General features: G+C 48.0%; 1 protein-coding gene across 1 annotated transcript in view; it reads right to left on the bottom strand.

Annotated features, from left to right (window-relative positions):
• The window catches only part of LOC311247876 (pyroglutamyl-peptidase 1-like), a gene marked incomplete at both ends in the record, with an annotated part of 30,518 nt that extends 14,991 nt beyond the window's left edge, over nucleotides 1-15,527 (bottom strand). The window contains 2 exons of the mRNA XM_084338859.1: nucleotides 14,044-14,160; nucleotides 15,435-15,527. Of these exons, the coding sequence (XP_084194985.1) occupies nucleotides 14,044-14,160; nucleotides 15,435-15,527 (210 nt within the window). The remainder of the gene's footprint in view (nucleotides 1-14,043; nucleotides 14,161-15,434) is intronic.
• Between the last annotated feature and the right edge of the window lie 401 nt (nucleotides 15,528-15,928).

The raw sequence follows: 15,928 nt of genomic DNA, 5'->3' as shown, positions 1-15,928 counted from the left end.
AGTAATGCAACAGCAGTAGTTGAACCTAGCGTATAGCAGAGTCAAGTTCGACCTAACTTAATGTGAAGTAAAGAGTCGTCATTTAGTGTGAATCGTATTACAGCAGTTCGTTCGGTGTGCAGCATTAACAAGCAGTTTGTTCGTTTAGTAACTAGCGTGAACCTTAGCAAGTGTGTGTGGACTTAAAGTAATTAGTGCCAGCACACGAGGTGGGCCTAGTAGCAGAACTATTGGACATGTGCGCATTGGAACCTACCGCGGCGATATTGTAGAACCATTATTGGTTGGATTATAGTGCTTGTGGAAACGTAGTACCGTGGAGAAGAGCATCGTTAATACCCTCGTCATTTGGATTTAACTACCCTGAGGATTCTACATCGGGCTAGCTTCGTGGACGAAGCTGGCTGGCTATCATCATTGCTATCGGGCATTGGATTACAGCTATTACCTTGCTGCCGAGCACTTGGATTATAAAGACCGGATCCGTATGAGAACCCCTTTTCTTCAAGTGAACAGCCTGAGTATCCGTACATTCTTCCTTCCTCTGGAGCTTACAACTCTGGGAGGATATCACCAGTCTCCAGCTGTACCCTCGTTTTGCCCCCCTATATTGCCATCCCACGCCAGGCAGCGTCTGGTCTAGTATACCTAGCCTAGGAATTATTCATTCCCACTGACTTTGCTACTCTCTGACTTTCTAATATCATTCGCCATAAAAGAGCGACCCAGTAATTGACAGTTGTATCTTCTGCATAATAATAAATACTGTAAATTATATCTCCTTGTCACCGTGCCGTCTATTCTGAGTGTCTGCCATAATTAACTGTACTGTCTGGCAAGTAATAATAATAATAATATGTAGTAGTGGTTTAATCTATCACAATCTTTAATACAGTCAGGGTTTTGTAACCCCTCAGTTACAATTGGTCCTTCGAGCCGGAGGGTATCAGTAATTCTAATCATATTAATAGTAATATGGCCAGCGGCGGACACTCTCCAAACGGCTCTCCCAAACTAGCGCGCCCTAGGCGCCAACGTCAGCCCCCTCCACAATTGGAGGACTACGCTGTCGTTTTACCTCCTAGCTTATCTAAAAAGACGTTAAGCACGGATAAAACTAATAGTTTAAGCATGCCCAACCCTATCGACTTGTCGGCCCCTCTAGTAGAGACCCCAGCGGGTTCAAACGAAACTGACTTAGCTCACGGGGGGACAAGCGGGACATGACGTGACTATGCCCAAAGACCATAGCGCCACCGAGATGGACCTCGGAGCGCCGGAGGATAAAGACAGCGCCACCGAGATGGACTTCGGAGCGCAAGAGGATAAAGAGCACGCACCCGAGATAGACCTTGGCGCGCACCAAAGAGAAGAGTACCGCGTCTCAGAGATGGACCTCGGAGCGCAGGAGAAGATAAGAAGCAGCGCCCTCGAGATGGACCTCGGAGCGCGTAAAGAGAACAGGTCAACGCCAAGTCCTGTCAACTCCAGATCACCCTCATCAGCGTCATCCCCAAGCGAGGCCGACCAGAGACTAGCGCAAGCCCTGATCGCCACGCTGACAGCTTCAACCGAAAGAGACCGCCTCCAGGGTGAGCGTGAACGTCTCCAGGCGCAACAAGAGAGTGAGCGTAACCGCCTACAGAGTGAACGCGAACGCCTCCGACTGGAAGAGAGTCGCCTCCAGGCTGACGCCGCGATGACCATCAGACTGGAAGAGAGGCGCCTCCAGGTTGAAGAAAACATCCAGCGAGACCGCGCCAATGCACAACGCGAGGCGGAAAGAGACCGTCTGCAGGCGCAGATGATAGAGCAAGTGCTCCAGAGGGCGACCCCCCACTCCTCCACCCGGAGCTGCCGGAGATCATCACGACACGGGTCGAGGGCACCTTCCCCTCCCCGACCAATCTATACGGGACCCAGCCAACGGGAAGATCCCGCCTACGTCGCCGAGAAACTAACTAAGAGACTTCAAGGCCTAGCGGAGGACGAGGGAGGACAACAAGCCCACCAGCACGAACCTATTTCGGACCAGGAGGCACAGTACAGCCCCGACCTCAGCCCCGAGACGCTGCGTTATGAACCCCCGACCCAACCCAGGGGTGAGTTTAATCAACAGTCAGCACCGAGGAGCAGTACCTGGGGGCCCGGCCTCTGGTTCCCACCCAGCACTAACCCACGACCCCACGTACGGGGAGACTCGCCAAGGAGGCCTCTCCCCCTACGCGCATCGGTGTCACAGCCATCCATGGCATCTTACATTGGGACACCCACATTCCCAGACTTTACGCGTGAGGACAGAGCACAGTATACTGAACTACGCATGTGTTTAGAGACTATTATGTCCAAAGTACAGGACGAGTCCTACAAATATGCCATCCTCCTCAAGCACCTTAAAGTACCCAGAGCGCACAACATAGCGCTGGCATATTCTAACTCAAGAACCCCCTACTCTGATGCCCTGGTGGCCCTCGACGCGCGTTATGGATGTACATGGGACTATGTAATTCAAGAAATACGGGAGATTGAACGCCTCCCCCCAGCTAAAGACAATAGAGCCCTGGATGACCTATCTATAAAGGTACAATCCCTGGTAGGGATGCTCGGGTCACAGAAGGAGAAGGGGAGATATGAACTATACGCCAACTCCAACGTGGAGCGGATACTGGAGAAGCTCCCCCCAGCCCGTCAAGCGCGCTTTCGGCGGCAGAGAGACCACCGTGACCCCCACGGCCCAGAACAATCCCTCCTAGACCTTGCTGACTTCCTAGCCAGGGAGGTCAGCAGTCTACGAATAGACACATTCGCGTGGGGTGGCTCTAACCCTAAAGATGGACCGAGAAGGTTCAACGACAACCGCCGGTCCGTGACCATGATGCACCAGGCCGAGTCAGTGCCGCGGCACAAGAGCCATAACACCCCCCCCCCGCGAAGGGAAAATGGAAGATCGCCTGCCAGTATTGTGACCACGAACACTGGCTATCTCAATGCGACACCTTTAAGAAGTTGACCGCTGAAGAAGTGAGTCAGTGGATTAAAGCGAACCGCCGCTGCTTCCGCTGCGCGCGCAGCCACATGGCAGCTGAGTGCCGCCTGAAGAAAAGATGCAGCAAGTGTGACGGCGCCCACCTGGAGGTCCTACACGAGAGCAACAAGCGGAGACCCGCATCACAAAGCAGCTCGAGAGCAGACGTCCTATACATAGACCCTGCGAAGAGCGGGAGCTCCCGAGTGCTCCTTAAGGTGGTCCGAGTGCTCCTGAGCTACGAGGACAAGGTCCTGGACACCTACGCCGTCCTCGACGACGGGTCAGAAAAGACTCTCCTCCTCGCTTCCGCCGCAGCCCAGTTGGGCCTGCGGGGTACCGAGGAAACAATGACAATCCGTACCATTCGGCGAGACCTAAAAACAATAAAGGGTGAAAACGTCTCATTCACAATAGCAGCGGTCGAGCAGCCCGAGAAGCGGTACAGCATCACCAAGGCATTTACAAGCCACGACATAGGTCTGTCACGCTATGACTACCCCATCCCACAGCTGATGGAGAAGTACGCGCACCTACGCCGACTGCCTATACCGCTCATCGACGGCGCCACACCGACACTGCTCATAGGCTCCGACCACGCAGACCTCATCGTCCCAACGGACGCGGTCCACATCGGACCCAGAGGCTGCCCAGCCGCGGTCAAGACCCGCCTGGGCTGGACGCTCCAAGGCCCCCTCTCCGGGCCTTCCAACCGACCAACGTCTACACGCTGCCTCTACACGAAGGTGAGCGACCAAGACACTACCCTCTTGCAGCACGTCGAGAGACTATGGACATTAGACTCGCTGCCATTTAAGAACGAACGTAAACTAGTTCGCTCCAAGGAAGACAAGTACGCCATAGCTCTCCTCGAGCAGAAGACCAAGAGGGTCGAGGTCGACGGAGTGATGAGATACGCGACTCCACTCTTGAGGCGGGAGGGGATGCCCACCCTGCACGCATCAAAAGAAGTGACACAACGCTATCTACAGAACACCGAGCGGCGTCTCGCTAAAGACCCCCCTCAAGCAACGATATACCGCGCCAAGATCGACAAGCTGATCACGGCTGGACATATAAAGAAAATCGACGACCACGAGGCAGACCAGACGACTGAGTCCTGGTACGTGCCCCATCACAAGGTCCACCACAACGGCAAGAACCGCATTGTATTTAACTGCAGTTATCAGATTGGACTACAGAACCTGAATAACTTGCTCCTGCCCGGCCCGACACTCGGCCCCTCCCTCCTCGGCGTACTACTACGTTACCGCCAGGACAAAGTAGCCATCAGCGGCGACATCAAAGGAATGTTCCTACAAGTGCGACTGATGGAGGAAGACAAGCCCCTGCTGCGGTTCCTGTGGAGAGAGAGGATCGACGATGAACAACCCTCAATCTATCAATGGGAGGTCCTCCCATTCGGCACCACATGCAGCCCATGCTGCGCCACGTTCGCGCTACAGAAGCACGTGGCCGAAGACCCTGGAGCCGACGAGGAGGTCAGACACAGCGTGGAAAAGAGTTTCTACGTGGACAACTGCCTACAGAGCGTATCTACGCCAGAAGAAGCTGAGAGCATCTTGCTGAAGCTACGAGCCTCCCTGGTCAAAGGCGGATTCGACCTTAGGCAATGGGCCAGCAGTGACCCTCACGTACTCCGCAGCCTCCCCCCAGAGACAAAGGCAGCAAGCAGCGAGACCTGGATGGCGACCACCCCAGGTGAAGCACAGGAAATGACATTGGGCCTCGTCTGGCGTTTCAAAACAGACTCGCTCCATTACAAGCACACACCCCTGACCAAGGAGCAGGGAAGGTCGACCCCTCTACCGACCACTCGGCGGAGTGTGTACCGAACACTCGCAAGCCAATACGACCCGCTTGGGTGTATCCTACCTTACACCACTCGGGCGAAGATGCTGGTGCGAGAACTGTGGGACAAGGAGCAGGGCTGGGACGACCCCATACCCGAGCACCTGGCTTCCACCTGGAGAGAATGGGAGGGAGAACTCGACTCACTCCAAGATGTGAACATTCGACGGAGCTACTTCCCCCCTACAGTGCGGCTGGAGACGTGTCAGATAGACCTGCACGTCTTCAGTGACGCCTCCGAAGTGGCTTACGGATCGGTAGCTTACCTGAGAGCCCGAGAAGAGGGAGGAGAAGTACATATAGCCTTCGTCCTGGCCCGCTCGAGGATAGCTCCCCGCAAGCAGCAGTCGATCCCGCGTCTAGAGCTCTGCGCAGCTCTGGTAGGCGCGCAACTCGCCACGCTGATACAAAGTGAACTCACCATAACGGTGCGAAAGACAATCCTGTGGTCAGACTCTATGACTGTGCTCACTTGGATCCAGTCCGACTCCTGTCGATACAAAGTTTTCGTCGGAGTCCGAGTCACCGAGATCCAAGACTTGGTAGGATCAGCATGTTGGAGATACGTTGACACCAAGCAGAACCCAGCGGATGTCATCACACGGGGGATGTCCTTAGACGACCTCACACGTCTTAACCCTTACAGTGACGGTCCTGAGTTCCTCAAGCTCCCGGAGGAGAAGTGGCCTACCCCCACACCACGGGAGGCGAGTCAAGAGGAGGCAGAGATCAAGAAGTCTATGTTCTGCGGGCTGACGCACGCCCCGGCTCCAACGGACCCGAACCTAGACGACTGCTTAACTCTTGAGAGTGCTCAGAAAAGGACATTCTTGTGGCACCACCCTGAGGTTCCCCCCACCACAGACCTTGACGCATCGAACTACAAAGAAATCCTCCAGACCATGAGTACGGACTCATTCCTCATGTCCTTCCGGAGATTCCAAGCCCGGAGAGGAACCCCATCTGTGTTGTTGTCCGACCAAGGGACAAACTTCAGAGGAGGAGACAGAGAACTGAGAGAGAGCTTCCTGGCTATGGGTGAAGAACTTAAGACCCGCCTCGCTCCCGCTCAGATCACATTCCAGTTCAACCCCCCGAACGCCCCTCATTTCGGGGGAACCTGGGAAAGAGAAGTCCGTTCTATAAAGACTGCTATGTACACCGTACTTGGGGCCCAGACCGTGGTGGAGGAAGTCCTGATGACAGTCCTCACGGAGATCGAGGGCGTCTTGACCTCTAAGCCCCTCGGTTACGTCTCAAGTGATGTAGCAGACGTCGACCCAGTCACCCCAAACTATCTCTTGATGGGGCGGCTGGACCCTGCCCTTCCACAGGCTGTGTACAGACAAGATGAGATGAACGGCCGGAGAATGTGGAGACACAGCCAAGTATTGGCCGACCAGTTTTGGACCCGCTTCCTCCTCCATTATCTACCGTCCCTCCAAGCCCGTCAGAAGTGGGTAAAGGACAGGGACAACCTGAAGGTGGACACAGTCGTCATGATAATAGACCAGTCACTACCCCGAGCTACGTGGCCGGCCGGCCGGCCGCGTGAGCAGAGTGATTACTGGTGCCGATGGGGAGGTCAGAGCGGCAGAAGTCATTGTCCAAGGGCGGACTTACACCCGACCTGTGGCGAAGTTGATAGAGCTGCCGGAGATCCCTGACTCCCCTGATGACGACCATGACCCACTGACTTTGTAGATTGCCCTACTCCTCACAACAAGTATGGAGAAGTTGACTGGACCCTAATATTAATCTGTGCTCCCTTTACTAATTAGGTGCGGACTAATTAGGAGGCGGCTGTTCTGAAGGGCCAGATTAACATTGAGAATCTACGTTTTATTGTTTTATATAACTTGTATATTATTTATATATATAAGCTATATCCCTTTAAGCCTCCGTTTGAATCATAGCATTATTCGCTTTCCTCATTGGATAATGCCCTTGACGTCGGCGGCGCCTAGAATCGCGCCCCTGAGACAAGTTCAAAGACGAGTCTGGACTTGTTGGGACATGCCTGGGGCCAGCGCATTGATCCCAGACAAGAGCTTCGGCTGCGCACTAGAAAGCCCTCTAAGTATATATATTGTGGAAGGCGCGAACAGTAGCAGTTCGTCTAGCAAGCAAACAGTGGTTGGTTCGTTCGTCAGTACAACGGTGAAGTTCAACCTAATGCAGTAACGTGAAGTTCGTCCGGAGTAATGCAACAGCAGTAGTTGAACCTAGCGTATAGCAGAGTCAAGTTCGACCTAACTTAATGTGAAGTAAAGAGTCGTCATTTAGTGTGAATCGTATTACAGCAGTTCGTTCGGTGTGCAGCATTAACAAGCAGTTCGTTCGTTTAGTAACTAGCGTGAACCTTAGCAAGTGTGTGTGGACTAGGGCTGCAACGATTAGTCGACATAATCGACGACGTCGATTATAAAAAATCGTTGACGAGAAATTGTTGCGTCGATTAGTCATTAAAAATTTTTTTTTTTTTTTTTTTGTGTGCACTACCTATCTTTGTGAGAGTGGCTTCTCAGGGTTCCAGACAACATCATAACATGATGATCCCATAGCAAATTTTGGACATTGAAAACATTGTTCCCCTGCAGGAGATGATGATCAGACTAGACACACAATACATTACACACGCACTCCTCTCACTCACACACAGCGATCAGAGTAAGACACACACATACACACTCCTCTCACTCACACACAGCGATCAGAGTAAGACACACACACATACACACTCCTCTCACTCACACACAGCGATCAGAGTAAGACACACACACATACACAAATTACACAGTACACACCTCTCACTCACACAGCGATCAGAGTAAGACACACACACAAATTACACAGTACACACACTCCTCTCACTCACACAGCGATCAGAGTAAGACACACACACATACACACACACACACACGGACTCCTCTCACACACAGCAAACAAAAGTTATTTAAAGTACACTTCCACTTTAATTTGTATTATTTAATTTATTTATCTTGTTATGAGTGATTGCTGTATTGTTCTTCAAATACATTTTCATTTAAAGTGGCTTAAAGATCCAAATTCAAATGTTTCATGAGTCATTATTTTAATTTGCTATGGGATCATCATGTTATGATGTTGTTGTTTGGTCCTGACAAGAGTCTCAAAGTCTGGGGTGATGGTAGACAAGCAACTCTGAGGTCATGCTCAATGTCCAATCTGTTCCTCTGCTCTGTCTTCAGCTGGACCAGAGCTGAGAAGCCACTTTCACAAAGATAGGTAATTAAAAAAAAATTAAAAAAAATTGTTTGTTGTTGTTGTTTACATTGGTTTTCGATTAGTCGACTAATCGAAAAAATAATCTGCAGATTAGTCGACTACCAAATTAGTCATTAGTTGCAGCCCTAGTGTGGACTTAAAGTAATTAGTGCCAGCACACGAGGTGGGCCTAGTAGCAGAACTATTGGACATGTGCGCATTGGAACCTACCGCGGCGATATTGTAGAACCATTATTGGTTGGATTATAATATAATAATAATTTAGGACCTGCTCCGAGGTCATCAATTGGCACACATGCGATGCATGCATGCAATTCGTATCTGCGATTAACCCATCCCGTCGCCCTTCCCCCCCAAGGGCAGCCGGGAGCAGACAGGCGTCAACGTGAGCCGCGCCAGGGGACCAATCCAAGTGCTCCTGTCCGTCTTCGTCAAGGACGCCACAGCGTTAGCGATCTTGTTGTTGTGCATGTTTTTCCATTGGGTTTATCTTATCGGGGGGGAAACCCTTGCGAGCACGGGGAGAACATGCAAACTCCACACAGAAAGGCCTGGGAGATACCCCACCTGGGTACCTGGCATCATGGAAACCTGGTCCCCAAGCGGGAATCGAACCCTGGACCTTCTTGCTGTGAGGCGACAGTGTTTGTGGAAACGTAGTACCGTGGAGAAGAGCATCGTTAATACCCTCGTCGTTTGGATTTAACTACCCTGAGGATTCTACATCGGGCTAGCTTCGTGGACGAAGCTGGCTGGCTATCATCATTGCTATCGGGCATTGGATTACAGCTATTACCTTGCTGCCGAGCACTTGGATTATAAAGACCGGATCCGTATGAGAACCCCTTTTCTTCAAGTGAACAGCCTGAGTATCCGTACATTCTTCCTTCCTCTGGAGCTTACAACTCTGGGAGGATATCACCAGTCTCCAGCTGTACCCTCGTTTTGCCCCCCTATATTGCCATCCCACGCCAGGCGGCGTCTGGTCTAGTATACCTAGCCTAGGAATTATTCATTCCCACTGACTTTGCTACTCTCTGACTTTCTAATATCATTCGCCATAAAAGAGCGACCCAGTAATTGACAGTTGATCTTCTGCATAATAATAAATACTGTAAATGATATCTCCTTGTCACCGTGTCGTCTATTCTGAGTGTCTGCCATAATTAACTGTACTGTCTGGCAAGTAATAATAATAATAATATGTAGTAGTGGTTTAATCTATCACAATCTTTAATACAGTCAGGGTTTTGTAACCCCTCAGTTACATACAGAATATAAAATACTTCCAAATAAACTTTCATGATTATGAATATGTAGGCTACATGTCAAAAGGGCATTTTGCTAATGTAATCTACTTGCAAAAATGTGTTATAATATAGCCTAGTACTATTCTTACTAGTGCTGTCAGGCGATTAAAAAAATGTATCTAATTAATTACAGGATTTGTAAATAATTAATCTAATTAATCGCATTTTAATCGCATAACCATTTTATGCCTGATATTCTATATTCTATAATCATATTTCAAATTGCATGTGTCCGGATGGCAGAATTCAGTACTGTATCTACAAAACCTTCTGTTTAATCATCTTCCATCTATTAATTTGCTTAGATTTTTCAGGTCTGGTCAATTTGAGCATGGTGTTATTCACAGTCAAAGATTAAAAAAAAATGTATTGATATTCTCATTTGGTTCATTACAATTTACTCAAAATAAAATCTTCATTCAATCAATCACCACGCAGATTGATTGAATGAAAATGTTATTAACAGATTGCAGAATGGGTACAATACAGTACGGCTCAATACACACAATTGTTATGGGGATGCAGACCAGAGAAAGACTTTCGTCTTGTTTACATCAGGGTCCCCCATTTTCAATTCATAATGAATTGTAAGTAAGGGTGCAACTTGCACCGTGCAATCCATTCTTTGTGGATCTAGCCCACAGTATTTCTGATACTGGGAATACATTCCCTGAGATTCATAGATGTCCCTAGAATCAGATACCAAGAACATGCAAATGGACCATATAAAAAAAAAAGTCTGTAAATGTGTATTCTACATTCTTATGGAATGAATGATAAAAAAAAAGTATATAAAAAAAAAAATTGAGTTAATTAATTTTGAGTTAATTTTCATAACGCGATAATTTGCTGTGTAATTAATTCATCTAATTAACGCGATAAACTGACAGCCCTAATTCTTACTATATTAAACTTTGGATTCATCTTTTGTGGTGGCTCAACATTATTCACACACGGAACTATGTGTTGGGGATAATGGTTCCGCACAGACCATATTGTTTGTTACATTGCTGTTGGCAAACTCGCTCAGAGTGTCAACAGAGTGTTGATGTTGAGTTGATGTTAGCTGCTAGCTGGCTCCCCGAATCCACAACATCCAGGCAGCCAACCGTACAAAATACAGTCTCAGCCAATCACATCGATTTGTACAGTTAGTTAGCTCCACTCCATTGCGAATTAAAAGTTAGCCAGCCAGGACAGCCCGTATTAGCAAGCTACAGTTGCTAGGTAGCTAACGTTAGCCACCCGAAGATCAGTAGCTAGCTAACGTTAGCCACAGCTTCAAAAACAAATTTCAATTATGTTATGAGCTATCAGCTAGCCAGCTAGATAACGTTAGACAACGCCTCGTGTAGTAAACTAAAGTGAATAGTTTACTGGGCCATTGTTTAATGCTTCAGTGGTGTTAAAAGAGGACCTGCACGCTTGCTATCTTCGGTGCAAATGATACGGGTCTGTGACAAGACGGGTCTGTGAGGGGGAGGGCACTGCGAGCAGTGTGTGTGTGCGTCAAGCTCACGTTTGATTGGTTAGAATACAAATCATATTATACCAGGTAGCCAATTCCGTCAGACTCCAAATCAAATTGACAAAAAAATTCAATAAAAAATACTGAAATCCGTCTGGAGACGGAACGCTTTAATGCATGTGTAGAGGCACGCTCGGGAGTAGGCGTGGTCACGTGCAAGTGAGGTGTATGTGAAGTTTTCCACGAGCACAGTAGGTGCTGGAGTAGGGCTGGGCGATATGGCCAAAAACATTATCGCGATAAAATTATAAAATTATTTTCATATAACTCGATATCGATAATTATCGTCGATATAATGTCTGTCAAGTTTAAAGGGGAACTATCTTATAAATGGCCTTTTTCAGTGTTTAGCATTGTTTCCTAGCTATGTGGACTTATATTAATATGATCTATGTCTCTAATTCTCATATTGGCGCATTCTTCCAATTCTCCTCTCACAATATTCACCCTCACTGAACTGAGTCATCTGAACATGTGCTGATCTGTGATGTCAGAGAGACACCGCTGCATGTTAATGTTCAGGCGGCGCAGTGGTTTAGGTGCCCAGGCTCAAAACGGCTTAAGATCTTGAGGTAGAAAAATGCTGTTTTTGAGGACTTGATTAGAAATACAAAACAATGAATAAAAAAATATATATAATTACAGAGGTGTTCCATAAACTCACAGGAATTGTGTAAAAGTGCCCAAATAGTGAAAGAAATAGTAAAATAGTTCCCCTTTAATTAACTTATTATGCCCAGCGCCGATGGACGGGCTATTAATAGACTTGTTTTTCTGCTGCAAATGTCTCGAGTTGATGTCGTCATCAGTCCGCGCACGTTAGCAGTTAGCCAGAGCGAGCAGTGTATCCCATGACAAAGTACTAAATATCCCTAAAATACTCTGTTCCGCCCCAATACATTGCAACGACGTCCACCGTATACCACACACTACTATAACCGTGGCATCAGAATTCACGCCACACACATACTCGGCACGTAAATATATAAAATAGCGCCGTGCAAGCTAATTATCCTAGCGAGCCAAACGATACAATTGCGCTGTGCACAGGGGAGGAAATTAGGCCACTTTACTCGCCAATTGCGAGTATTTTTTACGTTTGGCGAGTAATTCATGAAGAGCACTCGCCAGTCTGGCGAGTACTAGTAATTACAAAACAAAACAAAAAAATCATTCTGCAATCTGCTGATTCGCTCACTGGCACAAGCCGAACTCTGACTCCCCCCTTGATTCCTCCCATTTGCGCCTCATAATAATCCAACCATAACCAATGAACATCATCGTTGTACAGATGCGCTCTAAGCTCCTCCAATGAACACTCATTTTCTAGAAGATGCCGCCCATCTAGGGGAAGTGGACAGACCACTGCGCGCGGACCTACAGACTCCTGCCACCGGCTTGACAACGTAGACAAACTTAGACAAAAACACATCAGTGGATGAAAATAATTGCATGTAGAGTCGTCGCTTTCGGATATCAGTGCGGTCTGACATGGGGGCGAACAACAGCATGCGACTCCTTCGAGTCGGATGAGAATGACAAGTCAACCAGCATTAGCCGGCTAGCTACCTAGCATGTAACAAGCTACCATAACGCGCGTTCAACATAGTGGACTATACTGAGCGGCTTTGCTTAAATGCAGCCGAGTGACATTTTATTATTACCGGGTTTCCCCCCATATCACCACTCGCCCATATGCCCTTCACAACGGTGATGTTGTCATACTTGGCATTCAGAATACACCTGCTGAACCCCTAGCGTTGTCGATTCGGTTCCAATGTATTGTCATCATACAGCACAAGTACAGTACAACCGGAATACATTTGGCATACAACCAGAGTGCAAATGTAACAAGTCAAGTTCAAGTTGTTTTATTTAGCTATTACATTACAGTGAAATGCTTGGTTCTTTCACTGCCCAACTCAGTCCAACCTAAACCAGCCCAACCCAGTATAACCTAGACCAGCCCAACCCAGCGTCTTTCACTGCCCAGTTCAGCCCAACCCAGTCCAGAATAGTTCCCTCTTTCATGTTAATATGTGATATCCTAATATTTTGAAGAGTAGAGACAGTGTGATTAATACATGTTGTATGCTAATATTGTGGAGAGTAGAGACACTTATTCATGTTTTATGCTAATAAATATTTTAACGAGTAGAGACACGGTGTGATTATTACTATAATTGAAAATCAATTTGGACGAAGACATACAAAGAAGTAATTATCACAATTAGCGATTTTATTTTTGGCTGGTAAAGAAATCAGTTTGGCTGGTAAATAAAATCATCTACTCGCCAGTTGGCTGGTAAGCCAAAAAGTTAGTTTCCTCCCCTGGCTGTGCAAGCTAATTATCCTAGCGAGCCATATTGCCAAAGTACTAAATATCCCTAAAATACTGTGTTCCGCCCCAATACATTGCAACGACGTCCACCGTATACCACACACTACTATAACCGTGGCATCAGAATTCACGCCACACACATACTCAGCACGTAAATATATAAAATAGCGCCGTGCAAGCTAATTAGCCTAGCCAGCCTTGTTTACCGAGTCCTACCTCCGGGTCTCCTTCCGGGTCTCCTTCCGCTATCGGCCATCTCCTTCACTGATTGGTTGTTAGTGCGTGTGCTCATATCCAAGCTTGGAAAATCGATATATCGAAACTTTGCGACCACGTTTCATGTTTATTTCGAGGAAATAATTTATCGCGATAGTTATCGTTATCGTTTTATCGCCCAGCCCTATGCTGGAGAGATGATATCTCAGTAGGCAGAGCGAGACTCAGTATTCATATAACTAGGGTTATAGGATAACCTTTGTTTTTGTGTACCGTTACACCCCTACTACCTACTGTACTAATATGTCTTTACTACTATACACTCAACACTGCAGCACCCAAGTTTCAACACTGTTTGATGAACATTGTTACTCGGCTGAAAGAGTTGTCATGCAGTCACTTCGCTGTAAGTAAGTCGCTTTGGATAAAAGTAAGGGTTCAACTAAATGACTAAATGTTAAAAATGTAAATGTTTTCCTCTTACCAGTGGATGATACTGCTTCCATAATGAAGGAACCAAACTCTGGACTGCCTGGTACTCCACAGGCACTTCATACACATGCAGGGCCACCTCGTCACCCAGGCCCAGCTTCTCCAGCTCCTATCAGAGCAAACAATAACCCACATGGAAATGCTACAAATAAAGGGTAAACGGTGCATTTACATAGCAGCTTTTATCCAGCTTTTATTCCTCACATTCACCCATACACTCACACACCGACGGCAGTGAATCGGAATCGGGAGCAATTAGAGGTTAAGTGTCTTGTTCAAGGACACTTCGAATCGACACGCTGCCTGGGAATCTAACCGGGAACCTCTGGATCACCAGACGGCGGCTCGACCTCCCGAGCCACTGTCGCCTCAAATGTAGAAATTCAAACCACAGTCGTCACAATATAAATAATACTCATATTTTGCACTGGCGCCCCGACAAAGGTAACAAAGGTAACTTGAGCTCCTTTATATAATGCATAAAAAGATATTAGAAGAACAAGAAGAAGAAGACGTAAACATCAAGACTGGGTGTGGCTGAGACAAATCTGTGGCCGATTAAAAGCCCCGCTCCGCAGGACAACTGGTCACGGCTGCAAAGCCCCCCATAAATATTGAAAGGGGGCTCGTTTGACCACATCCCTGACCCCGCCACAAAGCTGCCTTTTGTTTGCTTATAATATCCTTATCAAGTCCGTCTAGACACCCTGACAACCATTTTCCCCCATCTCCAATATCCCCAATAGGGCTCTGAACCACCACGTCTGGCCTTCTCCATACAGGCCTACTGGCTGACCGCCAGGCCCAGGGTAGCCTCCATACAGGCCTACTGGCTGACCGCCAGGCCCAGGGTAGCCTCCATACAGGCCTACTGGCTGACCGCCAGGCCCAGGGTAGCCTCCATACAGGCCTACTGGCTGACCGCCAGGCCCAGGGTAGCCTCCATACAGGCCTACTGGCTGACCGCCAGGCCCAGGGTAGCCTCCATACAGGCCTACTGGCTGACCGCCAGGCCCAGAGTAGCCTCCATACAGGCCTACTGGCTGACCGCCAGGCCCAGGGTAGCCTCCATACAGGCCTACTGGCTGACCGCCAGGCCCAGGGTAGCCTCCATACAGGCCTACTGGCTGACCGCCAGGCCCAGGGTAGCCTCCATACAGGCCTACTGGCTGACCGCCAGGCCCAGGGTAGCCTCCATATCTCGTTTTCGTCTCATCTTATGAATGTTGTGACGTCCCGAGTGTAAATAGCTGGCTGATGGATTTGACAGGCAGAAAAGAAAAAGAAAAAAAAGGATAAACTGAAAAGTGGTTGTTCAGGTTCACATATCAACAAAATAAGTAGCAAACCTGATGAAGCTCTAATACAAAAAATAACCCTTACCTGTACTGCTACCCAGCTAGCGTTGACCACGTGCTCTCCAAATGGTCCGAAACCTGGAAAACACTGTTCTTTAATTTGCTGACTTTTCAACATGCTGCAAAATATAGGCTTGTTCGATATTGGAAATATCCGAATTGGGTGGTATCAAAATAAAACATTTGCTATTCCAAGACAACAGGACACAGTGCACAGAATGTCACAACTGCAGTTTTATTTATTTTCTTTAACTGCATTTTGGCGTCACCTGCCTCGCCACATTCTATAACTCTCTCAATTGTATGAAAATTGATATTGGTCAGTTTACTGAAGTATAGCAAAACAAAAGAGATGATTGTGGACTTCAGGAGGTCGGGGGTCAAGGACTACAGCCCCCTCAGCATCGACGGGGCACCAGTTGAGAGAGTGAACAGTTTCAAGTACCTCGGAGCCCACATATCCGAGGACTTGACATGGACCACACACATTGACAGTGTTGTGAAGAAGGCACGACAACG

The sequence above is a fragment of the Notolepis coatsorum genome (genome assembly GCF_963971535.1).
Source record: "Notolepis coatsorum genome assembly, contig: SCAFFOLD_93, whole genome shotgun sequence".
Classification (NCBI taxonomy): Eukaryota; Metazoa; Chordata; class Actinopteri; order Aulopiformes; family Paralepididae; genus Notolepis; species Notolepis coatsorum.
This window is presented reverse-complemented; position numbering and strand designations above follow the sequence as displayed.